Here is an 18,032-nt window from a genome sequence, read left to right on the forward strand (position 1 = left end):
GACCATCTCAACATTTATGTCGACCATATCTAAGGTCGACCTAAATGTTGAGATTTGGGCATCGCTGACCGTATTATCGAAATAAAAGATGGCCGCCCATCTTGTTTCGATAATATGGGTTTACCCGCCCCTTCACAGGGACATCCTGAGAGGACGCCGTCAGGAAAACTTGGGCGCCCCATTCGATTATGCCCCTCCACATGTTCCCTTCTCACAGATATCTTTCTAGACCACGGGTTCTCAGCCCAGTCCTCAGGCCACACCTAGCCAATCAAGTTCTTGGGATACCCACAATGAATATGCATGAGATAGATTTGCATGCACTACCTCCATTCTTTGCAAATTTATCTCATGCGTATTTTTTCTGGGTAGCCTGAAAACATGACTGGACAGGTGTGTCCCAAAGACTGAGTTGCGAACCTCTGTTCTAGACCCTTCTAAATATATTTTTGAAAGTTTCAAAAGTGTTAAATAGTGATTAAATATCACTTCTGAAGAAAGGTGATATGGCTGGAAAAGCAGCTATTTGCCAAAAGAAGACCCAATCTGGGCCAAACACATTGCAGTGTGAATATATAATCTGGGGGACAGGATCATTATTAACATTATAGGGATATATCAGTAGAATGGGAGGAATATATACAGTGTGCAGATATAACAGAAAAATGAGACTGATTTCTTTCACTTAGCACAAAATTAAGCTGAGGATTCTGTAGATGTAGAATGTGATCGAAGCAACTAGCATAGCAGGACTCAAAAGAGATTTAGACAAGTTCCTGGAGGAAACGTCTATAAAAAATTATTTGCTTGGTAGATTTGGGAGAGCCATTGCTCTTTCCTGGAAATAAACTATTATAAATAAATATACCTTTTTAGGATGTGTTAGGTAATAGTGCCCCAGACTGAGCACTATTGGAAACAGGATGTTGGGCTCAATGACCTTAGTGTGAGCCAGCATGGCTTTTCTTACACTACTATGTTCTTACTCTGAATATAATAGTTACTCATAAACTACAGTATTTGCTACATTGTACAGGAGAGTAAGATCCAGAGGTATGGGACAACAGTACAGTATAAATGTAGATGATGGGAAGAAAGAAGACAGACTTTGACTAAATTATGATTTAATGTTTTACAGGTAGTGATACTCATCTTCAGGTCATTATGGGGAGCAATCAAACAAAAGAATATGATAGTACAGAAAACCCTTCAATTAAAGACCCAGACTGGATGTCTCGTCTCCCAGATAAAAAATCCCTCCTTCATCTTTCCATTCCTGGCACCCAAGGCTCTGTGGTTTTGCATGGTGGTAATATGCATCAGGCCCAGAGCTGGAGTCTCTATAAACAATATGAGGCTGGGATACGATATGTTGATATCCATTGCAGGCACCATTACAACACCCTGCCTGTCCATGTTGGCATAATGTACCAACATCAAGAGCTCAATCATGTTTTGAGAACCACTATTGAATTTTTGAAAAAACATTCAAAGGAAACTATACTTATGCATATCACAGAAGAATTATTACCTGAAGGTAACACACGATACTTCTGTGATACAGTGGATCATTATATTACAGAAGCTGGAAAATCATGGTTCTGGAACTCTGCAGCTATCCCCAACCTTGGTGAAGTGCGAGGAAAGATCATCATATTGCAAAATTTTCCTGGTCTTGATATTGGAATCAAATATAACACCTTAAAAGTATCTGATCATTTTCATGTACCAACATTGTTTGATATAGGTCGGAAGTGGTCTTCTGTTGAAGATAATATAACTGAAGCTCATACTGGTAACTTTGATCAACTGTACCTGACCGTTTGTGCAGGTGGAAGTTCAGGAGCCTATCCCTATTCAGTGGCTGCTAACATAAATGGTAAACTGTACTATTATCTGTCAGACAAAACTCATAGAATGTTGAGGTATGGAATTATAGCTATGAATTACCCAGGCTCCGAGTTGATCCAGCTAATTATAAAAAGCCAACCGGATGATTCTGAATTTCCACATGAGCCAGCAAGCATTAATATTCCATCACCATCCGAACCATCAACTCCCAAGCCATCAACACCTAAGCCGGCAAGCTCTAATGTTCCATCAACCAACCAACCAACAACTTCCAAACAAGCAAGCTCCAATACACCATCAGCAACCAATCCTAAACCTCAAAAATCATTGTAATTTTTCATTAAGGGCTTATCACAAAGTATTTCTGCAAGAAATCTTTCTACCAGATAAAAATTATTAAACTATTGAGGCCAATATTGGAAACCACTTATGCAGTTGGTTGGGGATGCTGAGTGCATAAGTGGTTTGTGCTTAAAATGCCAGCCAGGGAATGCATCAATCTTGACCGCACAAGTCACTGTGGGGGTAGTTCTATAAGGAAAGCACCAATGTTTGGATACCAAGGACAAGTGCAAATAACTGTAATGGTATGGGACTCTGGTGTAGGTGTGTTTGAGGTAGAGTTTGGGCAGAGTCATGTTTTATGTGCTTATTTTATAAAAATTCCACTAATGTACACTTAAAGATTTATGTCAGGAATATTTTTTCATAACATAATAACAAGATTAATATCTCCTGACTTTCCAGTAGAGTTTTTGAATGGGCCTCAGTGGTGTCGCTTGGATGGCGTAGAAAAACACAGCCATTAATCTTACATACATCCTTTGTCACTAATCTACTATTTCCCTTTTTTCATTCTCTAAAGTGATTATTGTGGGGTGATGAAGGTGAATTCTTTTTGCCTTTTGTAACTGACGCTCTAATCTCAGGATGCCTGCTGCTCTCCTTTTATTTTTAATGCTACAATAAGCTATAATGGCACCCCGCAGAACTGCTTTAGAGGCTGTCCAAAACAGCCCAGGCTGTTGTTCAGCGTGCCAGCTGTTATGTGCTATATATTGTTCCCAGCTTCTTTGCACCTGCATCTGCAAATGCGGATCCTGGTATAGGCCCGCCGGGTATCTCCACCCTCTGCCTCCCCTGGCATCTATGGTGATATTAAGATCCATCCATATCATTGTATGATCCACTACTTCTTCTGGACTTATAAATGTTGTTTCTACAAGATAGAATAGGGAGTGGGCCAGCAGAAAGTAATCAATCTGAGCAAATGTGCCATGGGCCCTCGACCTGTGCATATAATCTTTCTCTCCTGGATGATGTATCCTCCACTGATCTACCAGGTTGAGGGTCCGATTGAATACCTGAAATTCTCTAGCCCACGTTCCCCTATATTGAGATTCTGTTGCGCTGGAGCAGTCCTGCCGGGGGTCAATTACTGCATTGAAATCTCCCACTACAATCAAATCTCCACCACTACTCTGCAAGCACTTCCCTGCTAAATTGGTAAGGAAGGATGCGTCATGATTATTGGGCCCATAGAGAACCAATAGTAAGACGTCTCTTCCTGACAGCCTTATTTTTAACACTATGTGATCCCCTAAGGCCCCTTTATTTATTTATTTATTTATTTATTTATTTATTTATTTATCGCATTTGTATCCCACATTTTCCCACCTCTTTGCAGGCTCAATGTGGCTTACAATACATCATGGATAGTGGAAGTGTGAGGAGAGTAGACATTTGGTGTTACAGAGGATTAGGTTACATGGAGGGGAATAATCGACCAGAAACGCCTATCTCCATGGGCGTTAATCTCCGAGAACGGGTCCGTGAAGGGGCGGAGTGAACCGTATTTTTTAAAAAAAAATAGACGCCCATGTTTTATTCGCCAAGGTGTGAGCTGGGCGTTTTTGCTTTTCACCGATAATGGAAAATGAAATCGCCCAGCTCAAAAACGAATAAATGCAAGGCATTTGTTCGTGGGAGGGGCCAGGATTCATAGTGCACTGGTCCCCCTCACATGCCAGGACACCAACCGGGCACCCTAGGGGGCACTTTTACAAAAACAAAAAAAAAGGTAAAAGAGCTCCCAGGTGCATAGCACCCTTCCCTTGGGTGTTGAGCCCCCCAAATCCCCCTCAAAACCCACTGCCCACAAGTCTACACCATTACTATAGCCCTAAGGGGTGAAGGGGGGCACCTACATGTGGGTACAGTGGGTTTGGGGGGGTTGGACGACTAGTAGCATTAAGCAGCACAATTGTAACAGGTAGGGGGGGGATGGGCCTGGGTCCACCTGCCTGACGTCCACTGCACCCCCTAACAACTGCTCCAGGGACCTGCATACTGCTGCTTGGGAGGAGGGTATGACATTTGAGGGTGAAAATAAAAAGTTGTGAAACATCATTTGTTGTGGTGGGAGGGGGTTAGTGACCACTGGGGAGTCAGGGGAGGTCATCCCCGACTCCCTCTGGGGGTCATCTGGTCATTTAGGGCACTTTTTGGGGCCTTATTCGTCAAAAAACAGGGTCCAGGAAAAGTGCCCTAAATTCTAGCTACAAACGCATCCATTATCGGCGAAGGGCGCCCATCTCTGTTCGGGTGATAACCACGCCCCAGTTCCGCCTTCACCACGCCTCCGACACTCCCCCGTCAACTTTGTCCGCATCCGCGACGGAGTGCAGTTGAAAGCGTCCAAAGTTCGGCTTTCGATTATGCCGCTTTATTTGTTTTTGTGAGAAGAACGCCCATCTCCCGATTTAGGTCGGAACTTGGGCGTTATTCTCGTTCGATTATAAGCTGGATGGTAGAGTAGTACATAATAATAAGAGAAAGAAAAAAAAACAGAAGGCATTAATTTGCATACAGGGTATATGTGGAAAATTCAGATGACTTGGTCTTTGTGATAGGTCTTGTCGAAGAGATGGGTCTTTAGCAGTTTCCGGATGTTGGTCAGTTCGTAGACCGCTTTCAGGTTACGTGGCAGTTCATTCCAGAGTTGTGCACTCCTATAAGAAAAGATTGATGTGTGCATTAGTTTGTACTTTAGTCCTTTACAGTTGGGGAAATGAAGCTTGAGGAATGTGCGAGAAGATTTTTTAGCATTTCTGGGTGGTAGGTCTATCAGGTCTGACATATAGGCTGGGGCATCGCCATGGATGATCTTATGTACTAGGGTGCATACTTTGAACGTGATGCGTTCTTTGAGTGGGAGCCAGTGTAGCTTCTCTCGTAGGGGTTTTGCACTCTCGTATTTTGGTTTTCCAAATATGAGTCTGGCTGCCGTGTTCTGGGCTGTTTGGAGTTTTTTAAGTATTTGCTCTTTGCAGCCAGCGTAAAGTGAGTTGCAGTAATCTAGATGACTGAGTACTAATGATTGTACCAGATTATGGAAGACTGTCCTCGGGAAGAATGGTTGTACTCTTTTTAATTTCCACATTGATTGGAACATCTTTTTGGTTGTGTTATTTGCGTGATTCTCAAGTGTTAGGTGCCGGTCAATGGTAACACCAAGAATTTTCAAGGTTTCCGAGACGGGTAAATTTAATTTTGGTGTGTTGATGGTGGTGAATTTGCTCGTATTGTGTTGAGAGGTAAGTACTAGGCATTGGGTTTTTTCTGCGTTGAATTTTAACTGAAAGGCATCTGCTCAGGAGTGCATGATGTGGAGGCTTTGGTTGATGTCATTGGAAATTTATTTTAGGTCTTGATTGAATGGGATGTAGATCGTTACATCATCTGCATAAATGTAAGGATTGAGGTTTTGGTTGGATAGTAGTTTGGCCAGAGGTGTCATCATTAGGTTGATATGGTTGGTGAAAGGGGAGATCCCTGTGGAACTCCACATTCAGGTGTCCATGCAGCTGATGTAATCGACTTTGATGTCACCTGATATGAGCGTGTGGTTAGGAATCCTTTAAACCAATTAAGAACATTGCCTCCGATGCCAAAGTATTCAAGGATGTGTAGTAGGATTCCAGATCAACCATGTCGAAGGCGCTTGACATGTCGAATTGTAGAAGTAGTATGTTCTTGCCGGTTGCAATTGTTTGTTTGAATTTTGTCATGAGCGTGGCTACAACTGTTTCAGTGCTGTGATTAGAGCAAAATCCTGACTGAGAGTCGTGTAGTATTGAGAATTTGTTTAGATATTCTGTGAGTTCTTTGGTTACCATTCCTTCTGTTATTTTGGTTATTAAGGGAATGGACGCAACTGGTCTATAGTTGGTTAATTCGCTTGTATTTTTCTTATCAATTACAGTTGCTTTATACGGGAGTCCCTTCCGAAACAGCACCGCCACCCCTCCTTTATGACTCTGGGATGATGCCGCGAACACCTCACTAACCCAATGTTTTCGTAGCTTGGAATGTTCTAGGTCTGTGAGGCGTGTTTCTTGTAAACATGCGATGTCAGCTCTATGCCTCTTTAGTGCTGAGAGAATCTTAGATCGTTTGATTGGGGAGCTTATCCAGCTTATTTTCGAAAGAGAAAAATGCCTATAGTGCGACCTAAATCGGGAGATAGACGTTTGTCTCGCAAAGGCGCCCAAATCGGTATAATCGAAAGCCGATTTTGGGCGTTTCCAACTGCACTCCGTCGCGGAAACGAATAAAGTTGACGGGGGGGTGTCGGAGGTGTGGTGGAGGCAGAACTGGGGCGTGGTTATCAGCCGAGGAGAGATGGGCGTCTTTAGCTGATAATCGGGAAAAAAAGGCGTTTTTACCGCGATTTTGGTTCACTTTTTTTGGACCCTTTTTTTTCACGAACAAGTCCCAAAAAAGTGCTCCAACTGCCCAGATGACCACTGGAGGGAATCGGGGATGACCTCCCCGCACTCCCCCAGTGGTCACTAACCCCCTCCCACCAAAAAAAACCCACTTAAAAAACTTTTTTTTCCAGCCTGTATGCCAGCCTCAAATGCCGTACCCACCTCCATGACAACAGAATGTGTTTGATCCTCTCACAGCCTTTCCCTGGGTCAGATGTGGCTCTCAGGTGCAGTTCACGGTCACATCAGCATTGCATTGTGGTGGGTGTAGGGTATTGGTCTCCGTGATTTCATTAGCTTGTGTTACAGTCTCACGATGTTGGTAGTTGGTAGGCTCTTCTCCCATGGTGCTTTTCCCCCTGCCTACTGGGTCAGAGTGTGCCCTGTTGTGTTTCCTGTTGTAGTCCATGCGGTAGTGACCATTTTTGTAAGCCAGTTTTAGTTCCCTTTCCTGTCTTATCCCACGTTAGAGAACGTAGTTCTTACCTTGAATGTGGCTGAAAGAGGGCATTGTATACCATTGTGCCAGCTCTGACCTACTGCTAATCTTAGTACCAGGGGACTCTTTGCCAGTGGGGCACAACCTCTGCTCTGCAGTTAACTGTGAGTAAACGTGCTTATTTCAAGAAAGGACATTTTTGGAGAGATTAGTCTTCAGGTGTCAACTGGTGTGCCAATGTTATATAGCAGCAACCAGTCCTAGAGGCCTGCGTGTATGCAGGTCCCTGGTGCACTTTTAGTGGGTACCGCAGTGCACTTCAGCCAGGTGGACCCAGGCCCATCCTCCCCACTTGTGCTGGTAAATGGGAGGCCTCCAAAACCCACTGTACCCACATGTAGGTGCCCCCTTCACCCCTAAGAGCTATGGTAGTGTTGTACATTTGTGGGTAGTGGGTTTTGGGGGAGGGAGGTTAGGAGCTCAGCACCCGTGGTAAGGGAGCTATGCATGTGGGAGCTTTTTCTGAAGTCCACCGCACTGACCTAGGGTGCCCAGTTGGTGTCCTGGCATATAAGGGGGGCGAGTGTACTACGAATCGTGGCCCCTCCCACGACCAAATGGCTCGGATTAGGACGTTTTTGAGCTGGGTGTTTTTAGTTTCCATTATCGCTAAAAAAAACAAACGCCCAGCTCAAAAACGTCCATTTTTTCGAAAATATGGTTCGGCCCGCCCCTTCACGGACCCGTTCTAGGAGATAAACGCCCATGGAGATAGGCGTTTCCGTTCGATTATGCCCCTCCACGCCACCTATGTTCCAAGATATTATCCTAGTAGGCATCTCCCAAAATCTCCGCTCCCAGTGGCTGAGTTCCCTCTGTTCCCAGAATGCTACGGGTTCCCCCCAGCTCCAGAATCTCTCTCTCAATGCAAGTCTCCAGTGACCCCATTAAATCAGATGAACACCCCTTCCAACCCCGCCTAATCGTGTCCCTAATCCACTGGCATCCCATTACTCCATCACTAAAGGTAGACCCTTTTACCCCAACCCCCCTTAATCCCACCCTCATATCCAACCCTTTAGCCATATTCCCAGGCCGAAACCGGGAGTTGGCAAAAGATCACCTGAGTTGCTAAGAGCCCTCTACTCCAATAAACATTAAACATTTGTTTTACTTGCTTACTGCTGCAAGTATACATTGTTAGAATCTAGTCTCCAGTAAAGTTTACCAGTGTCTTTAGTCTCCTTCCAGGATGCCTCGCTCAAGGAGTCCAATTTTTGCTTCTTCCAATGATTTGAATGTCCGCCAATGTCCTTGGACTTGGACTTTCAATGATGCTGGGTATTGAAGAACAAAACGGATTTGTTTTTGAACCAATGTGGAACACAAAGAATTAAATTTACGTCGCCGCTCTTGGACTCCTATTGAATAGTCCTGAAAAATCAAGACTTATCGTCCTTTGTGCTTTAACTCTCCTCTGCGGATCTTGAATCCTTGCAATACTTCCATTTTGTGCCGATAATTGAGCAGCCTCGCTACTATCGCACGCGGTCTTTCCTGATTTTCTCTGTTTCGGCCCACGCGGTGCGCTCTTTCAATTACCAGGGGCCCGAAGGAATCCGACAGTGCAAGCTCCTTAGATAACCATCCCGTGAACCAGTCCACCAAATTTCTGTCAGGTATGTTTTCTGAAAGGCCCACAATCCGCACGTTGTTCCTAAGGGAACGGTTTTCAAGTTCTTCCAACCTGTCTATATGCTCCTGGAGCTGCCGTTTAACATCCCGCAGATCTGCATTAAAGCTCTGAGAGTCATCTTCTAGGGCAGATACCCTGGTCTCAAGATCCTCCGTTTGGGTCCCTAAGCCTTCCAGTTTCGTGTGGAAGGCATCCAGTTTTTTATCTAATGCGTCCCACTTGGGCTGCCAAGCCTTTGCGACTGCAATAGTTAGTTGTTCAAGTTGCGACGCTGAAAAGGTTTGGCCCGCTGCGAGCGGCTCCTCCGCCATCTTGGATTCCGGGGCGATCACTTTACTCTTCTCTTTTTCTTTTTTCCCGGCACGCAGCGCCATTCCAGCTGGAGACTGTTTAAGGTATTTGTCCATAAAGGTAGGCTAAGCTCAGATTCCCGCTCAGAAACACTTTTTTGCAGTATTTTATGCGATTAAGGAGTGAGGGCTCTTGAGCTGAGACAAAGCACATCTGCTCAGCTCATTGCGTCACGTGATCCTCTCCTTTCCCTTTTTTTTAAATAAATCTTTTCAACTCTCATTCATATATTTATTAATACTTTTAAAGACTTTTCTATAAGCTCAAACATTTATATCAAACTTTCAAATTGTACTAATCTGTACAAGCTTCACCATGCATTGGCTTTGGGGAAAACAGTCTTTAGCATGCATCTGCTTAGGGGAAAAGTCTTTAAAATTATTAATAAATACATGAATGCACGTTGAAAAAGATTTGTAAGAAAAAGGGAAATAATAGACCAGTGATGAAGGAGGTGTGTAAAAATGAATGGCGTAGAAAAACACAGCCATTAAATGACACCATTGAGGTCCATTTAAAACTCTATTGGAGAGTTAGGAGATATTAGTCTTTTTATTGTACTTTATAGTATAAACACAGTCACGTTTTGTTGTTTGCATATATATTTATACCAGCTCTCGAGTTGGTGTAAACGTATGGAAGGTCATTATAACAATGATTTTTGCAGGAGTTTTCCTACTGGTTTATAAAGTCGCGTAGATGCCTATCACGCGTGCCCAATGCGCAACAATTTTGAGTTACCACCCGGCTATTGCGCGGCCCTTGTGGTAATTTCATTTTTGACGTGCTTCCACATAAGCACACCGGAAAATATTTTTCTTTTCTGGTGCACGGGCGAAAATCGTCACTTTATATGCATAGACCATTACCACCCAGTTACCACATGAGACTTTACCGCTAGGTCAATGGCTGGCGGTAAGGTCTCAGACCCAAAATGGACGCATGACAATTTTCATTTTGCCGCACGTCCATTTTCAGCAAAAAATTTAAAAAGGCATTTTTTACAGGTGCGCTGAAAAATGATTCTGCATGTGCCCAAAACACGTATCTACACTTCCGCAGGCCATTTTTCAGCATGCCTTTGTAAAAGGGCCCCATGGTTGCCTGCAATATGTTCTTAAATAGGCCCAAGTTAAATTCCCACTTGACCTTTAAACACAGCTGAACCAACATGAACAAATTTAATTTTCAAGCCACTACTTTGTATTCATAGGTAAATTTCAAAGAGGAACTAGAAAGTTCATGAATATAAAGTAGCAGTGGACCTTGTTGCTGAACAGGCTTCTTGAAAGTTGCCCCATGTAAATCTGAAATAGGCTGAACAGTTATGTCAAGAACCAAATGATCAGGACAGGACAAGATGGAAAATAAGATTGTCACATAAATCACTCCCACATATGTCTAAATTACCAGAGCCTGAGACTGATGTCTCTCTGTTCCAGACACCAGGAGAGCGGAAAAAAATTGAAAATGACATATTGAGTTCCTCTAGAACTGTAATTCATTTCAATAGTGATAATGATGATAGCATATGTGGCTTGTGTGATAGAACCTGCAACAAATCAATTAATTTTAATGTACTTGAATAAAGTCCATCCACTCTGAAGAAGCTGCTGTTGAATTTTACCTTATTCTTTTTTTGCTATTGTTTCCACTTTTGTACCTGCTGCCACTAAAGCAAAGGAAAGCAAAGAATTCAACGGTATTTATACTGTTTGTCGAAGAAAGAAAGATATCCAAATCAATAGTTATGTATCAATAATTAAGGGGTCCTTTTACAAAAATGGAGGTACTGCCGGGCTACCGCAGCAACCCAACGGTAGTTCCCAAGCCCAGCGCGCCCCATTTCTGGCACTACAAAAATATTTTTATTTTTGGAGTTCCTGTGTGTGTACCCGATGGTAATCAGGCAGTGCCGCGTGCTACCTGGTTATCGCTGGGTTAGCGTGGGAGCCCTTAACGCCACCTCAATGAGTGGAGGTAAGTGCTCTCCCCAAAATGGGCGTACGGCACATCCTCATTTTTGTTTTCCACTCCTTTCCTAATAATACCTAACATTCTATTTGCTTTCTTCACTGCCATTGCACACTAAGCAGAAGGTTTCAACATATCATCAATGATGACACCTAGATCCTTTTCCTGGTCGGTGACTCCTAAGTGGAGTCACCGACCAGGAAAAGGATCTAGGTGTCATCATTGATGATATGTTGAAACCTTCTGCTTAGTGTGCAATGGCAGTGAAGAAAGCAAATAGAATGTTAGGTATTATTAGGAAAGGAGTGGAAAACAAAAATGAGGATGTTACAAAGCACCTTGAATACTGTGTGCAATTCTGGTCACCACATCTCAAAAAAGATATAGTGGAATTAGAAAGGGTATAGAGAAGGGCGACAAAAATGATAAAGGGGAAGGTACTTCGCTATAAGGAAAGACTGAAGCAGCTAGGGCTCTTCAACTTGGAGAAACGATGGCTGAGGGGAGATATGATAGAGGCATAGAAAATAATGACTAGAGTGGTATGGGTAGACGTGAATTGCTTGTTTACTCTTTCCAAAAATACTAAGAATAGGGAGCACACAATGAAGCTACAAAGTAGTAAATTAAAATACAATTTGGAGAAAATATTTCTTCACTCAACGTGTACTTAAACTCTGGAATTTGTTGCCAGAGAATGTTGTAAAAGCAGTTAGCTTAGCAGGGTTTAAAAAGGGTTTGGCTATCTTCCTAAAGAAAAGTCCATAAACCATTATTAAGATGGACTTGGGAAAAATCCACTGCTTATTTCCAGGATAAGCAGCATAAAATGTATTGTACATTGTAGAGATCTTGCCAGGTACTTGTGACCTGAATTGGCCACTTGGAAACAGGATACTGGGCTTAACGAACCTTCAGTCTGTCCCAGTAAGGCAACGCTTATGTTCTTATGTTCACTTCCCAGCTTGGCACTCACAGGTGGCAGTCATGTAAATAGCAAAGCAGGCACTGCATTTTGATCCTGAAAATCTGTGATAATTTTATTTAAAAAAAAAAAAGTATTGGGTTAGCAAAGACCTCCAACTTCCATTCTAGATCCAAAGACCAAAGGGGAAAAAGAAGCAGCATGGTTCTACATTAGAGTAAAAGGGTCAAGGCCAGAAGTCTGGTGTGACCCAGCATGACTGGGAATGACTAAAGATATCTGGGCTAAGTTTAAAATTCCTTGACAAATGCTTTGTTGTACGTCTTGTGGCTGAGACAGACTTAAAAGAATATAGGAAAACGAATACCCTTAACACTTCAAAACAGGAAAATGTGGACCACATGAAAAATATAGGGCCCTATTTACTAAACCACGCTAGAGGTGCATTAGCATTTTTAGTGCACACTAACCATTAGTGCATGCTAACTGTGTAGGTGCCCACGATATTCCTAGTATGTGCTAATTTTGTGCACGCGCTAAAAACGGTAGTGCACCTTAGTAAACAGGGCCCATAATGTGTAAAGCAGAACCACCATAACTGTGGAAATGAACTATCACTTATAATTAATAAAAACAAAGTGAAGGAAAATAACTCAGACACCTTCTATGTCTGTATACAAATGCCAGGCCATAACTGGACTACTTTAAATGGGTTGTAAACAATCACTGCTCAGAAAAACTTCCACACAATAAAGTGTATAATAATGCGCTCAAAATATTGGCATTGCAACTGATAAACATTCAAAAATCCTGGGTAAAGACGGCACTTATCTGAACAAGATACTACTACTACTACTACTTATCACTTCTATAGCGCTACAAGGCATACGCAGCGCTTTACACCATACACAAAAAGACAGTCCCTGCTCAAAGAGCTCACAATCTAAATAAGACGGGTAAAAATGAATACCCAGCATAGTCCCTTTCTGTACTGCCAGGAAAGGAGCACTGAGCAGTCTTATGTACACAATGGAAGGGGGGGGGGGGGGGTTATTTTATATAGCGATTTCCACATGCACAGTATGTTTAACACTCAAATATTGGCTTTTATAAAAGTTCACTGACAATTTGCATATGTAGTGGAGGTAGGGCAGACCTGTGGTGCATGCACATAATTTATAAAATAATATCACTACATGCATGAGTGCATGCACCTATTTATGAGACCATTTTACTAAGCCGCGTAAGCATCTACAAGTGCCCAATGTGCGCCAAAATGGAGTTACCACCCGGCTACTGCACGACTCTTGTGTTAATTTAATTTTTGGCGCGTGTCCAACACGCGCATCCGAAAAATAATTTTTATTTTCAGACATGTGTATTGGACATGTGCCAAGTGGCATGTGACGCTTGTAGGTCATTACCACCCGGTTATCGCATGAGACTTTACCACTAGGTCAATGTCTGGCGGTAAGGTCTCAGAACCAAAATGGACACACGGCAATTTTCATTTTACCGCACGTCCATTTTCGGCAAAAGTTTTAAAAAGGCATTTTTTAAAGGTGCGTTGAAAAATGATTCTGCGTGCACTCAAAACACGCGTCTACACTACCGCAGGCCATTTTTCACCGCACCTTTGTCCAAGGGTCCCTTTATACTTTGTTGAAAACAGATTTAAATTTGTACGAAAGGATTAGAGAGCTATTAGAAAGAGTTCCAAGAGCCTATTTTATGAATGTATTTAGGTGCATAAGTTGCATTTATAAAGTACACTGTAAACAGTGCTTTCCATCTGGACTCTCAGTGCAGTAGCTATAGCCAGATAATAAACTGGCTAAATTGAAACAGGCTCCATGACGTCAATCATTGATCCCAAGAATTTCTACTTTTCAGTTTTCAACAAATGCAGATAAAATATATGTCCTTCATGCAATAAACAAGTACAGGTGAAACATATCCTTGATATAATAAACCTTTAAAAAAAATGTTCTCTTAGTCCCAGTAGCTCAGGCCCATCCAACAGTGGCACACGTTTAGCGATAGCTGGTGGGAATCCCAAGCTAAGCCAGCTGAAGACTTCCCCGATGGGTAATGAAAACACTACTCTCTACGATACCAGCATCTGCACATTCTCAGTTTTCAGCGCATGCCTGCTGCAGACTGCCAAGGTAGAAAGAAGCATTTTCCCACCAGCTGAGATATTTTTTTGGTGGTGGTTGGGGGGAGGGAGAACACTTGGTGCCCACCCACTTCTTGTCTAGGCCCACCTAAAATCTGTTGTCTGGCTACGCCCCTGCTTAGTCCATCATGCTCTAGGGATGTGCCATCATTTGAAATGTCAGGTTGGTTTCTAATGGAAACACCAAAACAAAACCTGAAAGTTTGTCACATTTCATCTGCTGCTAATAGTGCACATTGTTGAAAGGTAAATCTCTCTGCTGACGCAGGCACTCAAAATATTGAACTTTTATTAAATAATTCAATTCTACTCAATGGAGTCATTCAACCGAAGCATTTTTTCTGATTTTAATTCATTCAAAGATCCAATATTGTTCCCTTATTGTCAATCTCCCTAATTTGTTTCCACCGATAGAAGAAATGGCAATGTATTCTAATACAATCCACCATAGCTGTTGAGAAGTATAGAGGGTTTAAATACAATTGAGTACCATAGGAGAGTTTACAGACTGGGTATTCAAATGGCTTCTAAGCACTGTAATAGCATGAGTGAGGGTTGAGCGCTGAGCCTTCACAGAATAGCTGGACCAGGTATGAATGCAGAACAAAAATTCTTTACTTTTTAAACCAAAATATACTAAAGCCTGTTTACTGTACAAGCAGGCTGCCTGCAACAGAGTCACTTGCAAAGCCAGTGAAAAGTACTTCCAGGATTGGCTTCTTACCCAACCCCAAAAAGAGAATACAGTAGCTCAAAGACAGCTTTACTCTAACCTAAGTCTACCCCTAGCCTGGCCACACAGATTCAAACTGTCCAGGAAAAACATTTTTAACCTTGGCAGTTTTCTACTCTCAGCCTGGACACACGTGGAAGGGCATAATTGAAAGATCGTCCAAGTATGAATTAGGACGTTCTTACGAAAACGTCCAAAAATAGGCATGTATAATCGGAAAATAGTATGGGCGTTTTTCGATAATCGATTATCCCTGTAGGAAAACAGTCAAATGAGGAGCGCATAAGCGTGACTAAATTGGGCGCCCTAACACGGTCGATTATTGCAGGTGCAAATGACCAAATCACAAAGTGTGTAAAATGATGTACATAGGTGTACCGCAAGTACAGTACATGTTGTTCTGGCCATCCAGGTATGGGAAAATATGAGGAACGCATATATGCGTCAACAATAGAAAATTCATGCTGCTGCTGCACCCATATTTTCCTCATATGTGCCCATCTGCATGTCCGGACCTGTATGCACTGTACACCTACTGAACATGCAGCTATATGCATATTGTGTATATGTGAAAAGGGTCGGGTGGGGTGCGTCATACTCATCTATATTACTTATCAGTTCTATAGTGCTACTAGATGTATGCAGTGCTGTACACTAAACATGTAACAGTCCCTGCTTGACAGAGATTACAATCTAATCAGGTTTGGAAACCACTGGCCTAAGACACAAATATAGTTCTCTATTTTCTCACGTGTTTGTCTATCAGCAGAAGATCACAGTTGGCAAATAAAACTCTTAAATAAGTGGCTTGATAGTGATGTGAGGGAACAAAAACTTAGGGCCCTATTTCCTAAACAGTGTTATAGGCGTGTTAACATTTTAACGTGTGTTAACCATGTATGTTACAATATCCCTATAGACACCTACATGGTTAGTGCATGCGCTAAGTGTAGGCACGCTAAAAACACTAACGCATCTTAGTAAACACGGCCCTAAGATTGTGAGGCCTCTAGGGCCAGAGATAGTACCTGCTTATAAAGTGAGACTGTTTCCCGCTTTGAACTTGATGGTTAAGCGAATTATAAATGCCAGAATTAAGCTAAACTTTCTTTCTCTGAACCTTCACATGAGAAATCTATTGGATGTTATATTCCTCTTTGGATGAACAAACCCATCTAATCCTGAAAAAGTGGCTTATGGTCAATGCTTGGGTCAATCTTGGATTTATCATCCTGAGACTTGCCTTGACTATTTATATACTTCTTTGTTTCACACATTTCTATTCTGCTGAATCCACAAATGTAAGGAAAGGTTGTAGAGTGGATGAGAAAAGGAGTGAAAAGGTTTAGGGTAGCCTGCTAACTCTGAAGGGCATTTTCAATATGATGTCTAAGTCGGACTTTGTACGTTTTGTGCTAAACATCCCAAATCTGAATAGGAAATATGGCCATTTCTGAAACAACAAAACATCTATCTTTTTTTTTTTTTTTTTTAAATGCAAGATGTTTTCATGCTCTGTGTATTTATCTTCTTGGGCCATTGTTGAAAAAAAAAAGTCCATGTGAAAAATGTAGAAAATCAAGACATTGGAATGTAGGGGGCACTGCAGTGGACTTCATAGAAAAACTCCCAGGGGCTCATCTCACCATTACCCCCTTATACTGTATGAGCCCCCAGAACTGATCAAAAACCTACTGTACCCAATTGTACACCCTTATGAATGAAGGGGTCACCTACAGTGGTGGAAATAAGTATTTGATCCCTTGCTGATTTTGTAAGTTTGCCCACTGACAAAGACATGAGCAGCCCATAATTGAAGGGTAGGTTATTGGTAACAGTGAGAGATAGCACATCACAAATTAAATCCGGAAAATCACATTGTGGAAAGTATATGAATTTATTTGCATTCTGCAGAGGGAAATAAGTATTTAATCCCTCTGGCAAACAAGACCTAATACTTGGTGGCAAAACCCTTGTTGGCAAGCACAGCGGTCAGACGTCTTCTGTAGTTGATGATGAGGTTTGCACACATGTCAGGAGGAATTTTGGTCCACTCCTCTTTGCAGATCATCTCTAAATCATTAAGAGTTCTGGGCTGTCGCTTGGCAACTCGCAGCTTCAGCTCCCTCCATAAGTTTTCAATGGGATTAAGGTCTGGTGACTGGCTAGGCCACTCCATGACCCTAATGTGCTTCTTCCTGAGCCACTCCTTTGTTGCCTTGGCTGTATGTTTTGGGTCATTGTCGTGCTGGAAGACCCAGCCATGACCCATTTTTAAGGCCCTGGCGGAGGGAAGGAGGTTGTCACTCAGAATTGTACGGTACATGGCCCCATCCATTCTCCCATTGATGCGGTGAAGTAGTCCTGTGCCCTTAGCAGAGAAACACCCCCAAACATAACATTTCCACCTCCATGCTTGACAGTGGGGACGGTGTTCTTTGGGTCATAGGCAGCATTTCTCTTCCTCCAAACACGGCGAGTTGAGTTCATGCCAAAGAGCTCAATTTTTGTCTCATCTGACCACAGCACCTTCTCCCAATCACTCTCAGCATCATCCAGGTGTTCACTGGCAAACTTCAGACGGGCCGTCACATGTGCCTTCCGGAGCAGGGGGACCTTGCGGGCACTGCAGGATTGCAATCCGTTATGTCGTAATGTGTTACCAATGGTTTTCGTGGTGACAGTGGTCCCAGCTGCCTTGAGATCATTGACAAGTTCCCCCCTTGTAGTTGTAGGCTGATTTCTAACCTTCCTCATGATCAAGGATACCCCACGAGGTGAGATTTTGCGTGGAGCCCCAGATCTTTGTCGATTGACAGTCATTTTGTACTTCTTCCATTTTCTTACTATGGCACCAACAGTTGTCTCCTTCTCGCCCAGCGTCTTACTGATGGTTTTGTAGCCCATTCCAGCCTTGTGCAGGTGTATGATCTTGTCCCTGACATCCTTAGACAGCTCCTTGCACTTGGCCATTTTGTAGAGGTTAGAGTCTGACTGATTCACTGAGTCTGTGGACAGGTGTCTTTCATACAGGTGACCATTGCCGACAGCTGTCTGTCATGCAGGTAACGAGTTGATTTGGAGCATCTACCTGGTCTGTAGGGGCCAGATC

At 42.7% G+C, this 18,032-nt stretch overlaps 1 protein-coding gene across 1 annotated transcript; it reads left to right on the top strand.

Annotated features, from left to right (window-relative positions):
• Nucleotides 1-1,164: 1,164 nt before the first annotated feature.
• LOC115475012 (1-phosphatidylinositol phosphodiesterase-like) lies at nucleotides 1,165-2,184 on the top strand. Its single transcript, XM_030210751.1, has one exon. The coding sequence runs from the start codon at nucleotides 1,165-1,167 to the stop codon at nucleotides 2,182-2,184; it is 1,020 nt and encodes a 339-aa protein (XP_030066611.1).
• The last annotated feature ends 15,848 nt before the right edge of the window (nucleotides 2,185-18,032 follow it).

This window comes from Microcaecilia unicolor, chromosome 7 (assembly GCF_901765095.1).
Source record: "Microcaecilia unicolor chromosome 7, aMicUni1.1, whole genome shotgun sequence".
NCBI lineage: Eukaryota > Metazoa > Chordata > Amphibia > Gymnophiona > Siphonopidae > Microcaecilia > Microcaecilia unicolor.

Coding starts and splice junctions, on each gene's coding strand:
- LOC115475012 (XM_030210751.1), top strand. CDS start 1,165: ATGGGGAGCAATCAAACAAAAGAATATGATAGTACAGAAAACCCTTCA.